The 17,480-nt window shown below is 45.4% G+C and overlaps 2 protein-coding genes across 4 annotated transcripts in view; both read right to left on the reverse strand.

Moving 5' to 3' along the window:
- The window catches only part of LOC122684460 (UL16-binding protein 1-like), a 260,152-nt gene that overhangs the window by 47,501 nt on the left and 195,171 nt on the right, over nucleotides 1–17,480 (reverse strand). The gene's annotated exons all lie outside the window — the stretch shown is intronic.
- LOC122684453 (low-density lipoprotein receptor-related protein 11-like) overlaps nucleotides 1–17,480 on the reverse strand; it is a 64,338-nt gene that overhangs the window by 5,960 nt on the left and 40,898 nt on the right. Inside the window, exons 4-6 of one of the 3 annotated variants that reach the window (XM_043888567.1) lie at nucleotides 13,253–13,378; nucleotides 12,250–12,456; nucleotides 239–516 (exon numbers count right to left, since the gene is read on the reverse strand). In XM_043888567.1, coding sequence (XP_043744502.1) covers nucleotides 419–516; nucleotides 12,250–12,456; nucleotides 13,253–13,378 — 431 coding nt within the window. In that variant the 3' untranslated portion in view covers nucleotides 239–418. Of the gene's footprint in view, nucleotides 1–238; nucleotides 517–12,249; nucleotides 12,457–13,252; nucleotides 13,379–17,480 lie in introns of those variants that run through there. The other 2 variants (XM_043888568.1, XM_043888569.1) reach the window with 2 other exon arrangements.

Raw genomic sequence — 17,480 nt, forward strand, 5'->3', positions numbered from 1 at the left:
ATCACTGACCTTGTCACTGTACTGAGTTTCTCAGGGTTCTCCACACCATCTTATGGAAACCTGAAGGATGTTTTTCAGCCAGCCCAGTTGCTGTTTCCGGTGCCAGTTCTGGTGGCAAACCTACTTGATAAACGTCCTCTGTGTCCTGACCCTTCCACTGACCTGGCCTTCGCACATCTCTCTCCTCACCTCGGCTTCCTGAGTCCCAGAGGCACAACAGTATTGAAATTAGGCCAGTTCATCACTCTGTAAATTTGATTCGGTCCCATTTGTTTATTTTTCCTTCAAAATTTCAATGCTGATGCATTTTGAAGAAGGATCCTGTGTAATTCTACACTTTACCCCTCCTTTTTTTTTTTTTTGTATAATTGTACAACCTTTGAAAATTACATAAGGTACAATGATCCAGTATTCTTTGTCATTCAAAAAACAAACAAAAAAACAACTTTCTCTTCCTCCAAGCAACCATCCAGGAGGAATTAAAGTTCCTGAAAGAAGGCCAGTTCAAGATGGCTTCTACTCTGGTAGAAACAGAAAACAAAAAGATGAGAAAAAGTAAGAAAGAAGTGGGTCCTCATCAAACTTATATACTTTTGCACAGCAAAGGAAACCATAAACAAAACAAAAAAGGCAAACTACAGACTGGGAGAAAAGATTTGCAAATGATGCAGCTGACAAGGAATTAATTTCCAAAATATATGAAAAGCTCTAACAACTCAATAGTAAAATCAGGGAACCCAATCAAAGAATGGGCAGAAGATCTAAATAGACATTTCTCCAAAGAAGGCTTGCACATGGCCAATAAGCATGTGAAAAGATGCTCAATATCAATATTTATTTTTTTAATTAATTAGTTAAAAATTTTATTTTATATTGGAGTATGTAGTTGATTAAAAATGAGTGTTAGTTTCAGGTGTGCAGCAAAGTGATTCAATTATACATATAAATGTAGTTTGTTTTTTTTTTTTTACAAATTCTTTCCCCATTTATGCTATTACAGAATATTGAGCAGAGTTCCCTATGCCACAGAATAAGTCTGTGTTGGTTATCTATTTTAAGTATGGTAGTGAGTACATGTCAATACTAAACTCCCATTTTATCTCTCTCCATCACCTATCACCTCTGGATATATGCCCAGGAGTGAGATTGCTGTATCATATGGTAGCTCTGAACCTGCCTGCAATGCAGGAGACCTGGGTTTAATCCCTGGGTCAGGAAGATCCCCTGGAGAAGGAAATGGCAACCCACTCCAGTATTCTTGCCTGGAGAATTCCATGGACAGAGGAGCCTGGCAGGCAACAGTCCCTGGGGTGGCAAAGAGTCAGACATGACTTGGCAACTAAATCACCACCACATGGTAGCTCTGTTTTCAGTTTTGAAAGGAATCTCCATACCATTCTCTATAGTGTGTGTATTAATTTACATTCCCACCAACAGCATGGGAATGTTTCCTTTTCTCCAAGTCCCTCCAGCATTTACTGTTTGTTCATTTCAGTCACTCAGTAGTGTCTGACTTTTTATGATCCCGTGGTTTGCAGCACGCCAGGCTTCCCTGTCCATCACCAACTCCCGGAGCCTACTCAAACTCATAGACTTTTCAGTATGGCCATTCTGACCAGTGTGAGGTTCCTTGAAGGGGGAAGGAGAACAAATGTCAGAGAATGAGGAGTTAAAGCTAACGTGTCTCAGCCCCAGGATCCAGGGAACCTGCTGGGCAACAAAGACAGACTTTGGGGACAGAGCAGGGTTGGTGCGCACAGGCCTCGCTGCAGAGGCTTCTCTTGTTGCAAAGCCCCGGCTCTGGTTCGCCTGGGCTCCCACAGCTCAGGGTCCAGTCGTCCCGGGGCACAGTGGGATCGTCCCTGACCAGGGTCACACCTGTGTCCGCTGCACTGGCAGGCCAATTCCTATCACTGGCTCACCGGAAAACCCCTGCCACATCTTCTTTATCCATTCATTTGTCAACTGTCATTTAAGTTGCTTCTATGGCATCTCAATAGCTCAGACTATAAAGAATCTTCCTGCTATGCGGGAGACCTGGGTTCAATCCCTGTGTTGGGAAGCTCCCCTGGAGGAGGGCATGGCAACCCACTCCAGTATTCCTGCCTGGAGAATCCCATGGACAGAGGAGCCTGGTGGGACACAGTCCATGGGGTCGCAGAGTTGGACATGACTGAGCTACGAAGCACACACACATTCTCCTTCCCCTGAGAGTGTCCAGGCCCGGGTTCCCACCTCTGACCCTGGGCCCACAATTCTCCAGCTGAATGGCCTCAGGTTCTGAGTGCTTGCCCCATGTCTCCCCCAGGGTCTGGGTCTGTTCTGAGAAGGCCTTCAAGCCATTAATTCTCCTCCAAGAGAAGCAAGGGTTTGGGCCTGTTACTATCATAATGAAGGAAAGTCTATTTCTCCAATGCCCCCATGGAGCCTCCACCTCACATCAGGGCTGGAGTGACAATGAGGTTGTAGCCAAGTTAAGTGTCTGTGAGAGAACTCAGGTGCTAGCTGGCATGGGGAGTGCTGACTCACTCTTTATGTGCCCTGCAAAATTCGTCTGTTGCAACTTTGGCCCTGAATGTGATGGTATCAGAAGATGGGTGTGTGGGAAGTGATGGGTGAGTTTAGTCCAGTTCAGTTCAGTCTCTCAGTCATGTCTGATTCTGTGACCTCATGGATTGCAGCACGCCATGCTTCCCTTTCCATCACCAACTCCTGGAGCTTCGTCAAACTCAAGTCCATTGAATTGGTGATGCTTTTTAACCATCTCATCCTCTGTCATCCCCTTCTCCTCCCACCTTCAATCTTTCCCAGCATCAGAGTTTTTTCCAGTGAGTCAGTTCTTCACATCAGGTGGCCAAAGTGTTGAAACTTCAGCATCAGCATCAGTCCTTCCAATGAATAATCAGGACTAATTTCTTTTAGGATTGACTGGTTTGATCTCCTTGCAGTCCAAAGGACTCTCAGACTCTTCTCCACACCACGGTTCAAAAGCACCAATTATTCAGCACTCAGCTTTCTTTATGGTCCAACTCTCACACCTATACATGACTACTGGAAAAACCATAGCTTTGACTAGATGAACCTTTGTCACCAAATAATGTCTTTGCTGTTTAATATGCTATCTAGGTTGGTCATAGCTTTTCTTCCAAGGAGCAAGCATCTTTTAATTTCAAGGCTACAGTCATCATCTGCAGTGAGGCTGGAGGCCAAGGAAATAAAGTCTGTCACTGTTTCCATTGTTTCCCCATCTATTTGCCATGAAGTGATGGGACCAGATGCCATGATCTTTATTTTCTGAATGTTGAGTTTTAAGCCAGTTTTAAGCCATGAAATTAAAAGACACTTACTCCTTGTAAGGAAAGTTATGACCAACCTAGATAGCATATTAAAAAGCAGAGACATTACTTGGCAAACAAAGGGCCATCTAGTCAAGGCTATGGTTTTTCCAGTGGTCATGTATGGATGTGAGAGTTGGACTGTGAAGAAATCTGAACACAGAAGAATTGATGTTTTTGAACTGTGGTGTTGGAGAAGACTCTCGAGAGTCCCTCGAACTGCAAGGAGATCCAACCAGTCCATCCTAAAGGAGATCAGTCCTGGGTGTTCATTGGAAAGACTGACGCTGAAGCTGAAACACCAATACTTTGGCCTCCTGAGGCGAAGAGCTGACTCATTGGAAAAGACCCTGATGCTGGGAGGGATTGGGGGCAGGAGGAGAAGGGGATGACAGAGGATGAGATGGTTGGATGGCATCACTGACTGGATGGACATGAGTTTGGGTAAACTCCGGGAGTTGGTGATGGACAGGGAGGCCTGGCGTGCTGTGATTCATTGGGTCGCAAGAGTCGGACACGACTGAGCGACTGAACTGAACTGCACTGAACTGAACAGCTTCTTCCCTGTCCTGGGCAATGTTTGGTTCCCTTGGAACCCTGGGTGATGCTGTGCAGGCAGAGGGTCCAGGCCCAGAGAAGGGAGAAGCTGGGGAGCCGGTCACCTCTGAGGCCTCTTCAGCACCAGTCCTGACACACCGCTCACCCCACACTCCCCATGCACACCTGTCTTCCCACACTTCAGCCCCCACAGTTACACACACAAGCCCCCTCAGCGTCCACACCACCTTCCATCACCCACAGCCCCCCCCGACTCTCCAGCCTCCCACACAGCCCCCTCACATGCACGTGGTCTCCACACAGGCTTCACGCTTCTCACTCATATCTTTCCATCCTTGCACACGTCACCCTTCCTGAAATTGTCCGTGCAGGTCTCCTCACACCCCCTTCCCTCTGGGCACACCCCACCCACACCCCCACACACTTTCTTTCACACACAAGTGCCTGCTTGCCTGCCCCACTGGCTCTCCACTCTCTGCAAAGTCACACCGCGTTCCCCTCCCACAGGGACCCTGGCTTCCTCACACTGTCTGTACACACTGCTTCACACAAATTCCACACAGGAGGCTCCCATCTACTTCCGCTGCCATCCAGAAACTTCCCCCTCATGGCCATTTCCCTTCACTCTCTTCCTCCTCTCTGGGTCCCCCAGGGGATCCCCTCCCGGGCCCTCTGCATACACATACTGTCCACTCCCCTTCTGTCTCAGGCTCACCTGTCCACAGTCACACACACACACACACACACACACACACACACACACACCCCAAGGTTCCCAGCATTCTCACACACTAGTTGTGGCTGCTCCCCACACATCCAACACACTCTTCCAAGCATTCCCTCACTCTCTTCACATTTGCCTTCCTATCAAAAATTAGTGTCACTGCCTTACACACACCCAAGTAGGAAATGGCAGCCCACTCCAGTATTCCTGCCTGGAGAATCCCGTGGACGGAGGAGCCGGGAGGGCCACAGTGCACAGGGTCGCAAAGAGTCAGACATGACTGAGCAGCTAACACAGTCACTCCTCTCTCCTGCCCTCCTTCTCTCACGCACACCCTCTCTCTCTGTCTCTCTCTCTCTCACAAACACACAGTCACACTGATCTGTTCTCCCCAAGATACTGGGCCTTCCAGCTGCCTTCAAGACCATCCCCAAGAAAAAGAAATTCAAAAAGGCAAAATGGTTGTCCAAGGAGACCTTACAAACAGCTGAGAAAGGAAAAGACGTAAAAGGCAAAGGAGAAAAGGAAAGATATACCCCTTTGAATGCAGAGTTCCAAAGAATAGCAAGGAGAGATAAGAAAGCCTTCCTCAGTGATCAATGCAAAGAAACAGAGGAAAACAATAGAATGGGAAAGACTAGAGATCTCTTCAAGAAAATTAGAGATACCAAGGGAACGTTTCATGCGAAGGTGGGCACAATAAAGGACAGAAATGGTATGGGACCTAACAGGAGCAGAAGATATTAAGAAGAAGTGGCAAGAATATACAGAAGAACTATACAAAAAAGATCTTCATGACTCAGATAACCACAATGCTGTGATCACTCACCTAGAGCCAGACATCCTGGAATGTGAAGTCAAGTGGGCCTTAGGAAGCATCACTATGAACAAAGCTAGTGGAGGTGATGGAATTCCAGTTGAGCTATTTCAAATCCTAAAAGATGATGCTGTGAAAGTGCTACACTCAATATGCCAGCAAATTGGAAAACTCAGCAGTGACGACAGAACTGGAAAAGGTCAGTTTTCATTCCAATCCCAAAGAAAGGCAATGCCAAAGAATGTACCAGAATACTTGGGTATATTTAAAGGTGTCTGCTGATTATAGCTCATTAGATGATATTTTCCAAAGAAGTTAGGTCAATGAAAGAGGACCTACTCCCTTCAAAATAAGTTTGTAGAAATAGCCATTTGATTATCTTCATTTGTGACAAGTACATTTCTTTAACTAAATATTCCATTCATTTGAGAATCCAGTTGATTCCCACCACCACGCAGGAAGACAACAGACTATTCAGAATGAAAACATGAAATATGGGGCATGTTAAAAAAGGAAGAAAGAAACCCTTTAAATATCCTTTGTGAGAATGTCCTCTCTGAATAAAATACTGTCCATGATAACCCGAAGGTCGAAGTTGCTCACTCGTTACCTCCAGAGGTAAGTCCAACAGTGAGGCTTTGGCATATTTAGCATGGGAATTTGAGAAAGTACAGGCAAACCCCCTCAGCCCCATACAGAAATTGTGCATTCTCCTAAATCCATGCTTCAATCTGGAACCTTAAAAAATGTGGCTAACCTGCGGGGATGAACATGTATTCTAGTTATAAAAAGAAATCCAGGTTCAGGGTCAGGAGGGAGGCTCAAGAGGGAGGGGACATCAGTGTACCTGTGGCTGATTCATGTTGATGTATGGCAGAAACCAGCATAATATTGTAAAGCAATTATTCTCCAATTAAAAAGTTATTAGACTAGTCAGAAAATGGAAGACATTTGTTAGAGTGTGGAATACAAAATATAACTATTAAAAAAAAAACTAACAACCCAGATTCAGTGTGAATGGGGATACCTGACCATTTTTCTAGCTAATCTGCAGAACTGTAACCAGATTTCTTTCCTTCAGCTGGGTCCACACAAGAGGACAGCCTTGTTCACAGACGCCTTGGACCACACAGAGAACAGGCCTCACAGCTGCAGCCACCCCGGGAAACAGTCCAGCCATTGTGGGTCTGCATCACGAGCAAATGCCAGCCCCCCTGCGGCTCTGAGCGTACAGAGCATGCGTTCACCGGTGGGACTGAATATTCGCCCACGCCCTTAACTTCATCCTTAGGAACATGCTTGGGATAAATTCCTAACAGCAGGCTAACTGGGTCAAGGCATACATACAAGGCTTCAGAAACTGCCCTCTGGAAGACTGTACTAATTTGAATCCCACCAAATGTAGGTGAGACACTTCTCTATACACTTATAAATATTATTATTATTATTATGCTTTCACCTTTGCCAATGTGGTAGATTAACAAACTTCATCTCATTACTTTCTATACTACATTATTAGTATTAATCTTAGTATCTCTTTAGCACGTCTTCAGTGAGCTAAGTCTTATTTATCCTCCCAAGCCTGTGCGGGAATGAGGGAGCAGAAAAATCAACTTGTCTATATGACTGTACTAGTTGATCATCCTTGTAAAACACTGGCATAGGTCACAAACCATAATGCATTAAAATTTGTTTTAATGACTGGGTTGGGTCTTCGTCACTTTGTGCAGGCTTTCTCTGGGTGTGGTGAGTGGGCGCTACTTTTTGTTGTGGTGGGTGGGCTCTCACTGCAGCGGCTTCTCTTGTGGTGGGACACAGGCTCTAGGCGTGCGAGCTTCAGGAGTTGTGGCTCTTGGGCTTTAAGATGAGTAGGTTCGGTGGTTGCGGCTCAAAGGCTTAGTTGCTCTGCGGCGAGTGGGATCTTCCCAGACCAAGGATCGAACCCATGTCTCCTGTGCTGGCAGGTGGATTCTTATCCACGGCATCACCAGGGAAGCCCCAACAGTGCATTTTTAAATCTACTGATGTTATGCTGAGTATAACATAATTTCAAATCTCAGGAAGTCAGAGGCTGCGGATTCCAGTCTGGTGGTTCAGGGATGACGGAAGAGGAAGGAAATGGGGGCAGCTGTCCAAACAGAAACCACACACTGTGGGAGGCCCTTTCTAACACTTTCAAGGCTCTGTTCTTTTCTTCCCATTTTCTTTACCCTGGACTTGAAAAAAATATTTTGGCTATCTTAGTACCCAGACCAGGGACTGAACTTGTGCCTAACCACTGGACCGCCAGGGAATTTCTACCCTGGATGTAATAATTTTGTGACTTTGATGGACATTTCATAACATGAAAATGTTCATAAGTGAGAAAAATGTTTTGTAAAATAATATCCTAATTTTGTTATAAGTGAATAAATGTACGTGGGTCTGTATATACATTTTGTTGTGGATCACAAAAAACTGTGGAAAATTCTTCAAGACATGGGAATACCAGACCACCTGACATGCCTCCTGAGAAATCTGTATGCAGGTCAAGAAGCCACAGTTAGAACTGGACAGGGAACAACAGACTGGTTCCAAATAAATAGGGAAAGGAGTATGTCAGGAGTATATTGTCACCCTGCTTATCTTATATGCAGAGTACATGACGCGAAATGCCGGGCTGGACGAAGCACAAGCTGGAATCAAGATTGCTGGGAGAAATATAAATAACCTCAGATCCGTAGATGACACCATCCTTATGGCAGAAAGCAAAGAAAAATTAAAGAGCCTCTTGATGAAAGTGAAAGAGGAGAGTGAAAAAGCTGGCTTAAAACTCAGCGTTAAAAAAACCAGGATCATGGCATCTGGTTCCATCACTTCATGGCAAATAGATGGGGAAACAATGGAAACAGTGAGAAACTTTATTTTTGGGGGCCCCCAAAATCACCACAGATGCTGGCTGCAGCCATGAAACTAAAAGACGCTTGCTCCTTGGAAAAAAAGCTATGACCAACCTAGACAGCATTATTAAAAAGCAGAAACATTACTTTGCCAACAAAGGTCAGTCTAAGTCAAAGCTATGGTTTCTCCAGTAGTCATGTATGGATGTGAGAGTTGCACTATAAAGAAAGCTGAGCACAGAAGAATTGATGCTTTGAACTGTGGTGTTGGAGAAGACTCTTGAGAGTCCCTTGGACTGCAAGGAGATCCAACCAGTCCATCCTAAAGGAAATCAATCGTGAATATTCATTGGAAGGACTGATGCTGAAGCTGAAGCTCCAATACTTAGGCCACCTGATGCAAAGAACTGACTCATTGGAAAAGACCCTGATGCTGGGAAAGATTGAAGGTGGGAGGAGAAGGGGATGATAGAGGATGAGATGGTTGGACGGCATCATGGATTCGATGGACATGAGTCTGAGCAAGCTCTAAGAGTTGGTGATGGACAGGGAAGCCTGGCGTGCTGCAGTCCATGGGGTTGCAAAGAATTGAACATGAGTGACTGAACTGAACTGAACTGGGAGAAAATGCAACAAATTGTTAATGGTGAGTTTTGCTAGATGATTTTACTTCTTCATATTTTTCTGTATTTTACAAATTTTCTACAGTAAATACATATTACTTGAGTGATTAGGAAAAATAATATATAATAGAAATAATAACTGCATATTATCTCACCGCATCTATGAAACTCCATTCTTTACACCTTCACAGCCCAAGTCAAAGGTTTATTATTAAAAAGGACAGAAATAGAGATGCAGGGACTTCCCTGGTATTCCAGTGGTTAGGACTCTGCTCTTCCACTGCAGGGGGCACTGGTTCCATCCCCGGTTGGGAAAAAAGATCCCCGTGCTGCTGAGTCATGGGATGGATGACTCACCCCCAGCCCCCAAATAAGAAGAGCTGCAAATATATGTCAGACTGGGTGTCAACTCCCATTCAAAGTGGTGGCAGCCTGGAGCATTACTTGCAAAAGGATTCTGAAGCTGTCTTCCCTCACCCCGCTGCCCCCACAGGAGACAGAACTGGGATCACAGAGCAGGATCTAGCATGGATAAGGGCTGATGGAGGCCTGCATGAGTCTACGGTTATTTATCTTCCCTGAAACAGACACCAGGCTAGACAGAGCCTTCGGGGTTACCAGTGAAGCCCGAATTAACCAATGAGGAAACTGAGGCTCAGAGACATGAAGCAACTCATCGGGTTCTAAACACAGAGCTGGGACTAGACCTCAGGAAGGAGACTGCCCTTGGGTCTCCACTCTGCTTTCAGCTAATTCACTCAAGTTCACGTGTGCCTCTCCATCAAAGTGACGGAGCAGGAGTTCACCCGCTGTGGCCTCTGAGAACTTCGTGAGGTCGGTCAACTTCATCCCTGCTGCCAAAGACACCTGGTCCCCCCAGCTCTGCTCTTAGGTTCTCTATTTTCATACGGAGAAAATGGACTAAGACAAAGTCGAAGCATTGGATGAAGTGACAAAGTTCTCCCATTAGGTGGTGGTACCAGCAAGGAATAGATAAAGCAGGCCTCTGAAGGGCACTTGCCTGATGGTTTAGTTAAGATTCTGCCCTTCCAGTGCAGAGGCTGTGGGTTCAGTCCCTATTTGGGGAACAAAGATATCTGTGGTATGACCAAGGTTTTGCTTTTTTGTTTTGTTTTTGTAAATCCTTTGTAGAGTATTTTGTAGATATATTTGTATCAAAGCACTTTAAATTTTACAAAGCAGATAACCTTGTAGATAAATTCACAAAGTAGATTAGAAGGAAACATTAAAGTTAATGTCATTAAGGGTGGTATTTTAAGTTATTTCTGTTTTCACTAGTTGCATCTTCTGGATCTTCTATAATGAACAAAATAGTTTCGTAAAGAAGTTACTGAAATAGTGAGAGACTATTTTGGTAATATTTTGTCTGCGCAGTTCGGCCTCTTGTCTGATTGAAAGAAGATAATGGACCAGCGTGGAAGAGAAAGGAGACAGGCAGGCCCTGATACTGTGTCTTATTTAAATATGAAGGGTGTGCTCACGGGGGTCTGATGCTCAGGTGCTGGTGCTTTCCGTCTCTCCGTCAGTCACAGGTCTTTGGGAAGGTTATAAAGGAAACGGCTGGGAGAGCGGATGTGTGGGGGCTGTTTGGCACTCAGGCGACAGGAGCCCTGCCCGCAGTGCGATCCCCACTGTGCTGCCAGCGTCGCCAGCCTTTGGCCCTCAGGAGCAGAACCTAGCCCACCCAGCACCCTCTAGTCCAGATCCTGGCCCACCTGGTAAAACGCTAGTGGGGTCTGTCTCACACAAAGGCCTTTGCTGTGGGCTTCCCAGGTGGTGCTAGTGCTGAAGAACCCGCCTACCAATGCAGGAGAAGTTAGAGACGCTGGTTCGATCCCTGGGTCAGGAAGATCCCCTGGAGGAGGGCATGGTCACCCAGCATTCTTGCCTGGAGAATGCCATGGACAGAGGAGCCTGGTGGGCTACAGTCCATGGGGTCACAGAGAGTTGGACACCACTGAAGTGACTCAGCACGCACGTGCGCAAAGGCCTTTGCTACTTTCTTTTTTCTCCATGCAACCACTCTGGTCAGTTGTGCGTTAACCCTGCCCTCAGTTTGAAGCTCAGTCCTTGGTTTGTCCCTTTCTGGGCTTCCTTGGTGGCTCGGTGGTACATAATCCGCCTGCCAATGCAGGAGTCACAGGTTTGATCCCTGGGCTTGGAAGATCCCCTGGAGAAGGCAATGACAACCCATTCCAGTATTCTTGCCTGGGAAACCCCAAGGACAAAAGAGCATGGCAGGCTACAGTCCATGGGGTCACAAAAGAATCAGACATGACTTAGCAACGAAACAACAACAGATTTTGGTAAAATGTATGCAGAGTTTGAGTTCTGAAAGACATTTGCAAAAGCATACAGAAATGTGATCATCTATATTTCTCTCTCCTATGTCATATAACTATCCAAATACAAAAGTGTAAAAATTTTTAAAAGAGAATCCTGTAATGCTTTAGGAGTATGAGTGTATTTTAAAACATTATTAGCCATCTCTTAAAAAAAGATGATAGATTTAGTTAAATTGGAGGCATGACACTGAATTACCAGCACATGCTACTTTTTCAACATAGTACATTATTTTCTTTACATTCACTTGCTTAGTGTGAAGAGGATTTACTTAAACATGTAAGGGTTATACTGTTTCACCTCAAAATAACCTAAAGTTTAGCACTTAGGGCATTAGTTTCCTTTAACATAGGTGTTAAAACTTTTAAACTCCACCTTATTTACAATAAATGTATTGATACCTCTGGAGTATGTATTTTGTTCAGTCACTAAGTCGTGTCCTATTCCTTGCAACCCCATGAAGGGCAGCTAGGTTTCCCTGTCCTTCTCTATCTCCCGAGGTTTGCTCAAACTCATGTCCATGGAGTCAGTGACGCCATCCAACCATCTCGTCCTCTGTCGTCCCCTTCTCCTCCTGCCCTCAACCTTCCCCAGCATCAGGGTCTTTTCCAATGAGTCAGCTCTTCACATCAGGTGGCCAAAGTATTGGAACTTCAGCTTTAGCATCAGTCCTTCCAATGAATAGTCAGGGTTGATTTCTTTTAGGACTGACTTGTTTGATCTCTTTGCTATATTTATGCGTATTTATGAATGTATTTAATAGGTGTTCCTTGCTATAAATAATCAGCAAAAATGTCAGGTTTTTTTTCTTTTTGGCCAAATCATTTGCTTTAAATCTGTCCTTTCTTTTAAGATATTTCCTTAACACTCTTCAAATAGAAGCTCACTTTGAGCCAAGAGTCATTATAGAAAATGAGACTCTTTGAGAAAATCGGCTTCAAGTCCTTACCTGGCATCTCAAGATCAATGTGACTTTCTGGTCCCCCAAAGGTGGAATGATTCTTCTTCTCTGTGGTTGATAGTTCAGGTGTCTGTTTTGGGGTGGCAGGTTTCTCTGACTTTTCAGGCGACGCGCTCCGGCCTGCCTCTGTGCCTGGCCCTGGGCTTCTAGGCTGTGCTGGGGTGGTGTGGGTCTCCATCTCCCGGCCAGCGCTCACTGAGGGTGAAAGAGGTGCTGTCAGTTAGGTTCCTCCCCTGACCTTTACCTAAAACCACCACATTTGCAATAGATTCAAAACATATCATCTAAGATATTTCAGAGCCTCGTTGACAAACTACTAGCTCTTGTTTCCAAGTAAGTCATCAGTTCTCTTCCAAGAATTAGCTTTCTGAAATTTCTCATAAAGAAATAGACAAAGTTCCCTTCAACCTAAGGTTCTGAGATCAGTCATCCTTCCTCAAGTTCTTCATTCAAATACTTCCAGTTCTTCAGTAAACTTTTCACAGCCCTTCTTCCTTTCTTGCGGTTTTATGAACACATTGCTGTTGTTCAGTTGCTAAATCGTGTCTGACTTTATGTCCCCATGAGCTGCAGTATGCCAGGCTTCCCTGTCCTTCACTATCACCCTGAGTTTGCTCAGATTCATAAGAATGATTTATAGCTCTGACCTAGCGACACCCTAATGTCATAACTTTTCTAAAAAAAATCTATCAAAACAAAACATTAACTCATTTTAGTTTTCTTAAAAAGCGTATGCTAAACAAACTTTTTAGGATGAGGAACACTCTTTTAGAAAATTGAAAGCTATCTCTTAAAATGTTAAGTAATACCAAAATTTGACATTTGTAATTTGCATTAAAGATTTACAGTAAATGCCCATTGAATTTAAGGCATAGCTTGTTCATGTGAAGTTATACTGAAACCAGGCAGAAAAAGAACACTGCTGAGTGTGCATTTACTGTCAGAATACAGACATCCCTTCTACCCCCAAAATGTGATGCAGGTGACTCACGATTTTGACAGAAAGCTTCATCAGACCCGTCAGGACACTGCTCCTCTCCGTCGCAAGCCAGTGTGATGTCAATGCAACAGCCATCGTCACAAAAGAAGTGGTAGCGTGAGCAGACACTCGAGCATCCTGTTTGTAAACAAGTCTCAAGTCACAGGAGTGCAGAAAGGAAAGTGCTTCCACCGCGTCAGGATCAACCGAGACTGTGTGTGTGATGGATGGCTTTGGGTGAGGAGATGCAGGTAATGAGGGGACACTTAACAGGCTGCGCGGCAGCAGTAGGTTCTGGAAGGTTAGGGGGTTTCTTCCTGACCTTCCCGACTGAACTCTCAGGAATCACCATGGGCTTTTCATCTCAGGGTCCTTGTCCAAGCCAACAGAGCTAAAGAGGTGGGAGCAGAGAAGCAGCAGCTGCGGTCTTCCCCACCCAGCTCTGGGTGTCCTCCTTCAGGTGACTCACTCTGCATTCACGTGCTCCCCCATCACATCCTCAGCAGGCCCCTAACACTGGTTCATCCTCTTCACAGTACTTGGCTGGCTGACCCTATTTTATCAGAGACACTAGTTGTTGTTTTTTTTTAAAGTGTCCGATTTTTAAAGTCTTTATTGAATTTTTACAATATTGTTTCTGTTTTATGTTTTGGTGTTTTGCCCCGACGTATGTGGGATCTTAGCTACCCAACCAGGGATCAAACCTGTGCCCCCTGAATTGGAAGGTGAAGTCTCACCCTGAAATCTGAACCGCCAAGGAAGTCCCTGTGGGTTTTTTTTTTTTTTTTTGTCATTTTTAATGATTTAAAATTTTTAAAATTAATTAATTTATTTATTCTTGGCTGTGCTGGGTCTTCCTTGCTGCTCAGGCTTTTCTGTAGTTTCAGGGCCTGATCTTCTCACTGAGGGCTTCTTTGTTGCTGAGCATGGGCTCTAGGGGGTCAGGGCTTCAGCAGTTGCGGCTCCCGGGCCCCAGAGCACAAAGTCAGTCGTGGTCCACGGGCTTATTTGCTCCACGGCATGTGGGGCCCTCCTGGATCAGGGGTCCAACCAGCATCTCCTGCCTTGGCAGGTGGGTTCTTTACCACTGAGCCACCTGGGAAGCCCAGAGACACTGCTTTCTGCATGCTGTGTGTGTCTTGCATTCATGTTTCCTAAATAATAATTTTTACTGACACCAACGTTCTACTACTGAACCCTCTTTGCTAGCCATCATAGATCCGTGGTGCCGTAAAGAAAAAATAGAATCTTTAGCTACTAGCTAGTGAGAATTTATTTTCTCCAAGTAATGAAATTCCCTCCATTTTGGAGCGGTGGTGGTGGTTTAGTCGCTAAGTCGTGTCCGACTCTTATGACCCCGTGGACTGTAGCCCGCCAGGCTCCTCTGTCCGTGGGATCCTCCAGGCAAGAATACTGAAGTGGGTTGCCATTTCCTTCTCCATTTTGGAGTGCTCAAGAGCTTTTAACCCTCAGAGCTACAAGTATTTTCTTGAAAGGCATTCCCTGTGCCCCCAGCTCTGGAGTAAGCCAACTAATAACCGCTGACACTGGTGATACAGACTAAAGGTATCAGGCTAAAGGAGTCACAAGGAGTCTATATTCTCCAGGGACAGATGGACTAGATAACTGTCTCAGAACACAGGAGAGCAACCATGATGATATTTCTGAGCATAGAATACACGTCCAAGCGGGTCTTGGAAGCATTCTACTGGAAAGAAGTTCAGTTAAAATGCCGGGAAAATGGAGAAGGTGATGGCACCCCACCCCAATACTCTTGGCTGGAAAATCCCATGGACGGAGGAGCCTGGTAGGCTGCAGTCCATGGGGTCGTGAAGAGTCAGAGATGACTGAGCGACTTCACTTTCACATTTCACTTTCATGCATTGGAGAAGCAAATGGTAACCCACTCCAGTGTTCTTGCCTGGGGAATCCCAGGGATGGGGGAGCCTGGTGGGCTGCCATCTATGAGGTCGCACAGAGTCGGACACGACTGAAGCGACTTAGCAGCAGCAGCAGTGTGATTGCTGGGTAATATGATAGTTCTATTTTTAATTTTTAGCTCTTAACTAGTTGCGTAGTACATAACCCTTCTTAACTATAATTTCCTCATTTGAAATTCCATTAAGTTCTAAGTCCTTTTCCTGAACTGTTTTTATGCTCTCTCAATATAAATTGTTACTAATTAGAAAATTAAAACATGTATTTTAACACTTAAAAAAAAATGCTGGGAAAAGAGTCCATCTGGGTGGAAGGCAATTTGAGGATACCTAGATTCTGGAGGAAGAAGAGGTGAAGAAAATAAATGGTGGCAGGGACATCCCTCGTGGTCCAGCGGTTAAGAATCCGCCCGCCAACAGGGGACGAGGGTTCGATCCCTGGCCTGGGAGGATCCCACTTGCCGTGGAGCAGTTAAGCCGGTGCGCCTCAACTACTGAGGCTGTGCCCTACAGCCCCGGAGCCATGACCACTGAGCCCCTGGCTTAGAGCCTGTCCTTTGCAGCAAGCGAAGTCGCCGCAAAGAGAAGCCTGTGCCCCGCAGCTCGAGCAGCCCTCACTCTCTGCCATTGGAGAAAGCCCTCATTCAGTAACACAGACCCAGCGCGGCCTAAATACATGAACGTGTGTGCTGTCTCTCAGTGTGTCTGACTCCTTGCGACCCTCTGGACTGTAGCCTGCCAGGCTCCTCTGTCCATGGGATTTCCCAGGAAAGAATACGGGGGTGGGTTGCCATCTCCTCCTCCAGGGGAATCTTCCCAACCCAGGGATCGAACCCGGGTCTCCTGCGTCTCCTGCCTTACAGGTGGATTCTTTACCCGCTGAGCCAATACAGAAGCCCTAATAAACAAATAAATAAGCAAACACTTGTTAAGAAACAGTGGCAGAAAGAAGGGGACAAAGGGAATCAGCAGTTCTGGCTGAGCACCTGGGCCTAGAAAGGAGGATCTGCTTCGGTCACGGGGAAGGGGCTGGGAGGAGAAGTAAAGGGAAACTGCAGACAGCAAGTCAGGATGCAGCCTCTGCTCACACCTTTTAAACGCGTGACATGAAAATCCTAACCACCTCAAGGCTTTCCTGACTCCTTGGTCACCATGGAGACAGATCCATACGAACAATTTATCCATGTATTTCTGGATCAGTGGTCTCCGGACTCTTTTGACCATGTATATCTCTCATCTATAAATCATATTTATGTGCCTCTGTAGTAACATATTTTAATACATGTTATAAAATAGACTGAAAATTTCAAGAGGATTAAAAGTGAATACAAATATAAGTTCTGATATTTTCTTTTCCACTTTAAGAAGTGTCTTGACTGTCTGCGGGGGATCCTGTACGGAGACCACACAACTGGGTTACCTTGGGAGTGTCTGTTGGCTTGCTCTCTGAGTAGATTATTGCTTGTTTGTTTTTTAAATTCATTTTGACTAGATCATTTTTTGCAAAGCTTGAAAACATGTGGCCTCTACATCCAAATCTGAATCAAGTTATCACAGAAACAAGGGTACATGCTTGTCTGTTTACTATAGAACTTGCATCTTTGATTACCAGAAAGCAAGCTAGCAGCAAGATCCGTATATGTAATCAAGGGGACAGAAGCCCTCTCAATCCCCATCTCTCAGTTTCAATGTCTCTATGTGGTGTCCTATAGCTTCCCAGGTGACTTGGTGGTAAAGAATCCACCTGCCAATGCAAGAGACTCAGGTTTGATCCCTGGGTCGGGAAGATCCCCCGGAGAAGGGAATGGCAACCCACTCCTGTATTCTTGCCTGGAGAATCCCGTGAACAGAGGGGCCTGGTGGGCTACAGTCCATGGGTTCGCAGAGGCAGACACGACTTAGTGATGAAACGGCAGCAGCAGCAGCATGTGGTGTCTTATTAACTTTAATTCAGTTTGCTATTCCAATCTAACCAGTGAGTGATTCCAGAATGCAGTTAACACAACATAATTCTTTTTATTTTCTGTATAAAGTTGCATACATAAGATCTCTCTCTCTCTTAAGTTGCTCAGTTGTATCAGACTCAGTGTGACCCCCCTGGGCTGTAGCCCGCCAGGCTCTTCTGTCCATGGGGTTATCCTGGCAATAATACTGGAGTGGGTTGCCATTCTCTTCTCCAGGGGATCTTCCCGACCCAGGGATCAAACCCTGGTCCCCCACATTGCAGTCAGATTCTTTTTTTACCATCTGAGCCACCAGGGAAGCTCTATGTAAGACCTATTACACCTGACTGGCCTTTCAGT

Source organism: Cervus elaphus, chromosome 26 (genome assembly GCF_910594005.1).
Source record: "Cervus elaphus chromosome 26, mCerEla1.1, whole genome shotgun sequence".
In the NCBI taxonomy this organism is placed as follows: Eukaryota; Metazoa; Chordata; class Mammalia; order Artiodactyla; family Cervidae; genus Cervus; species Cervus elaphus.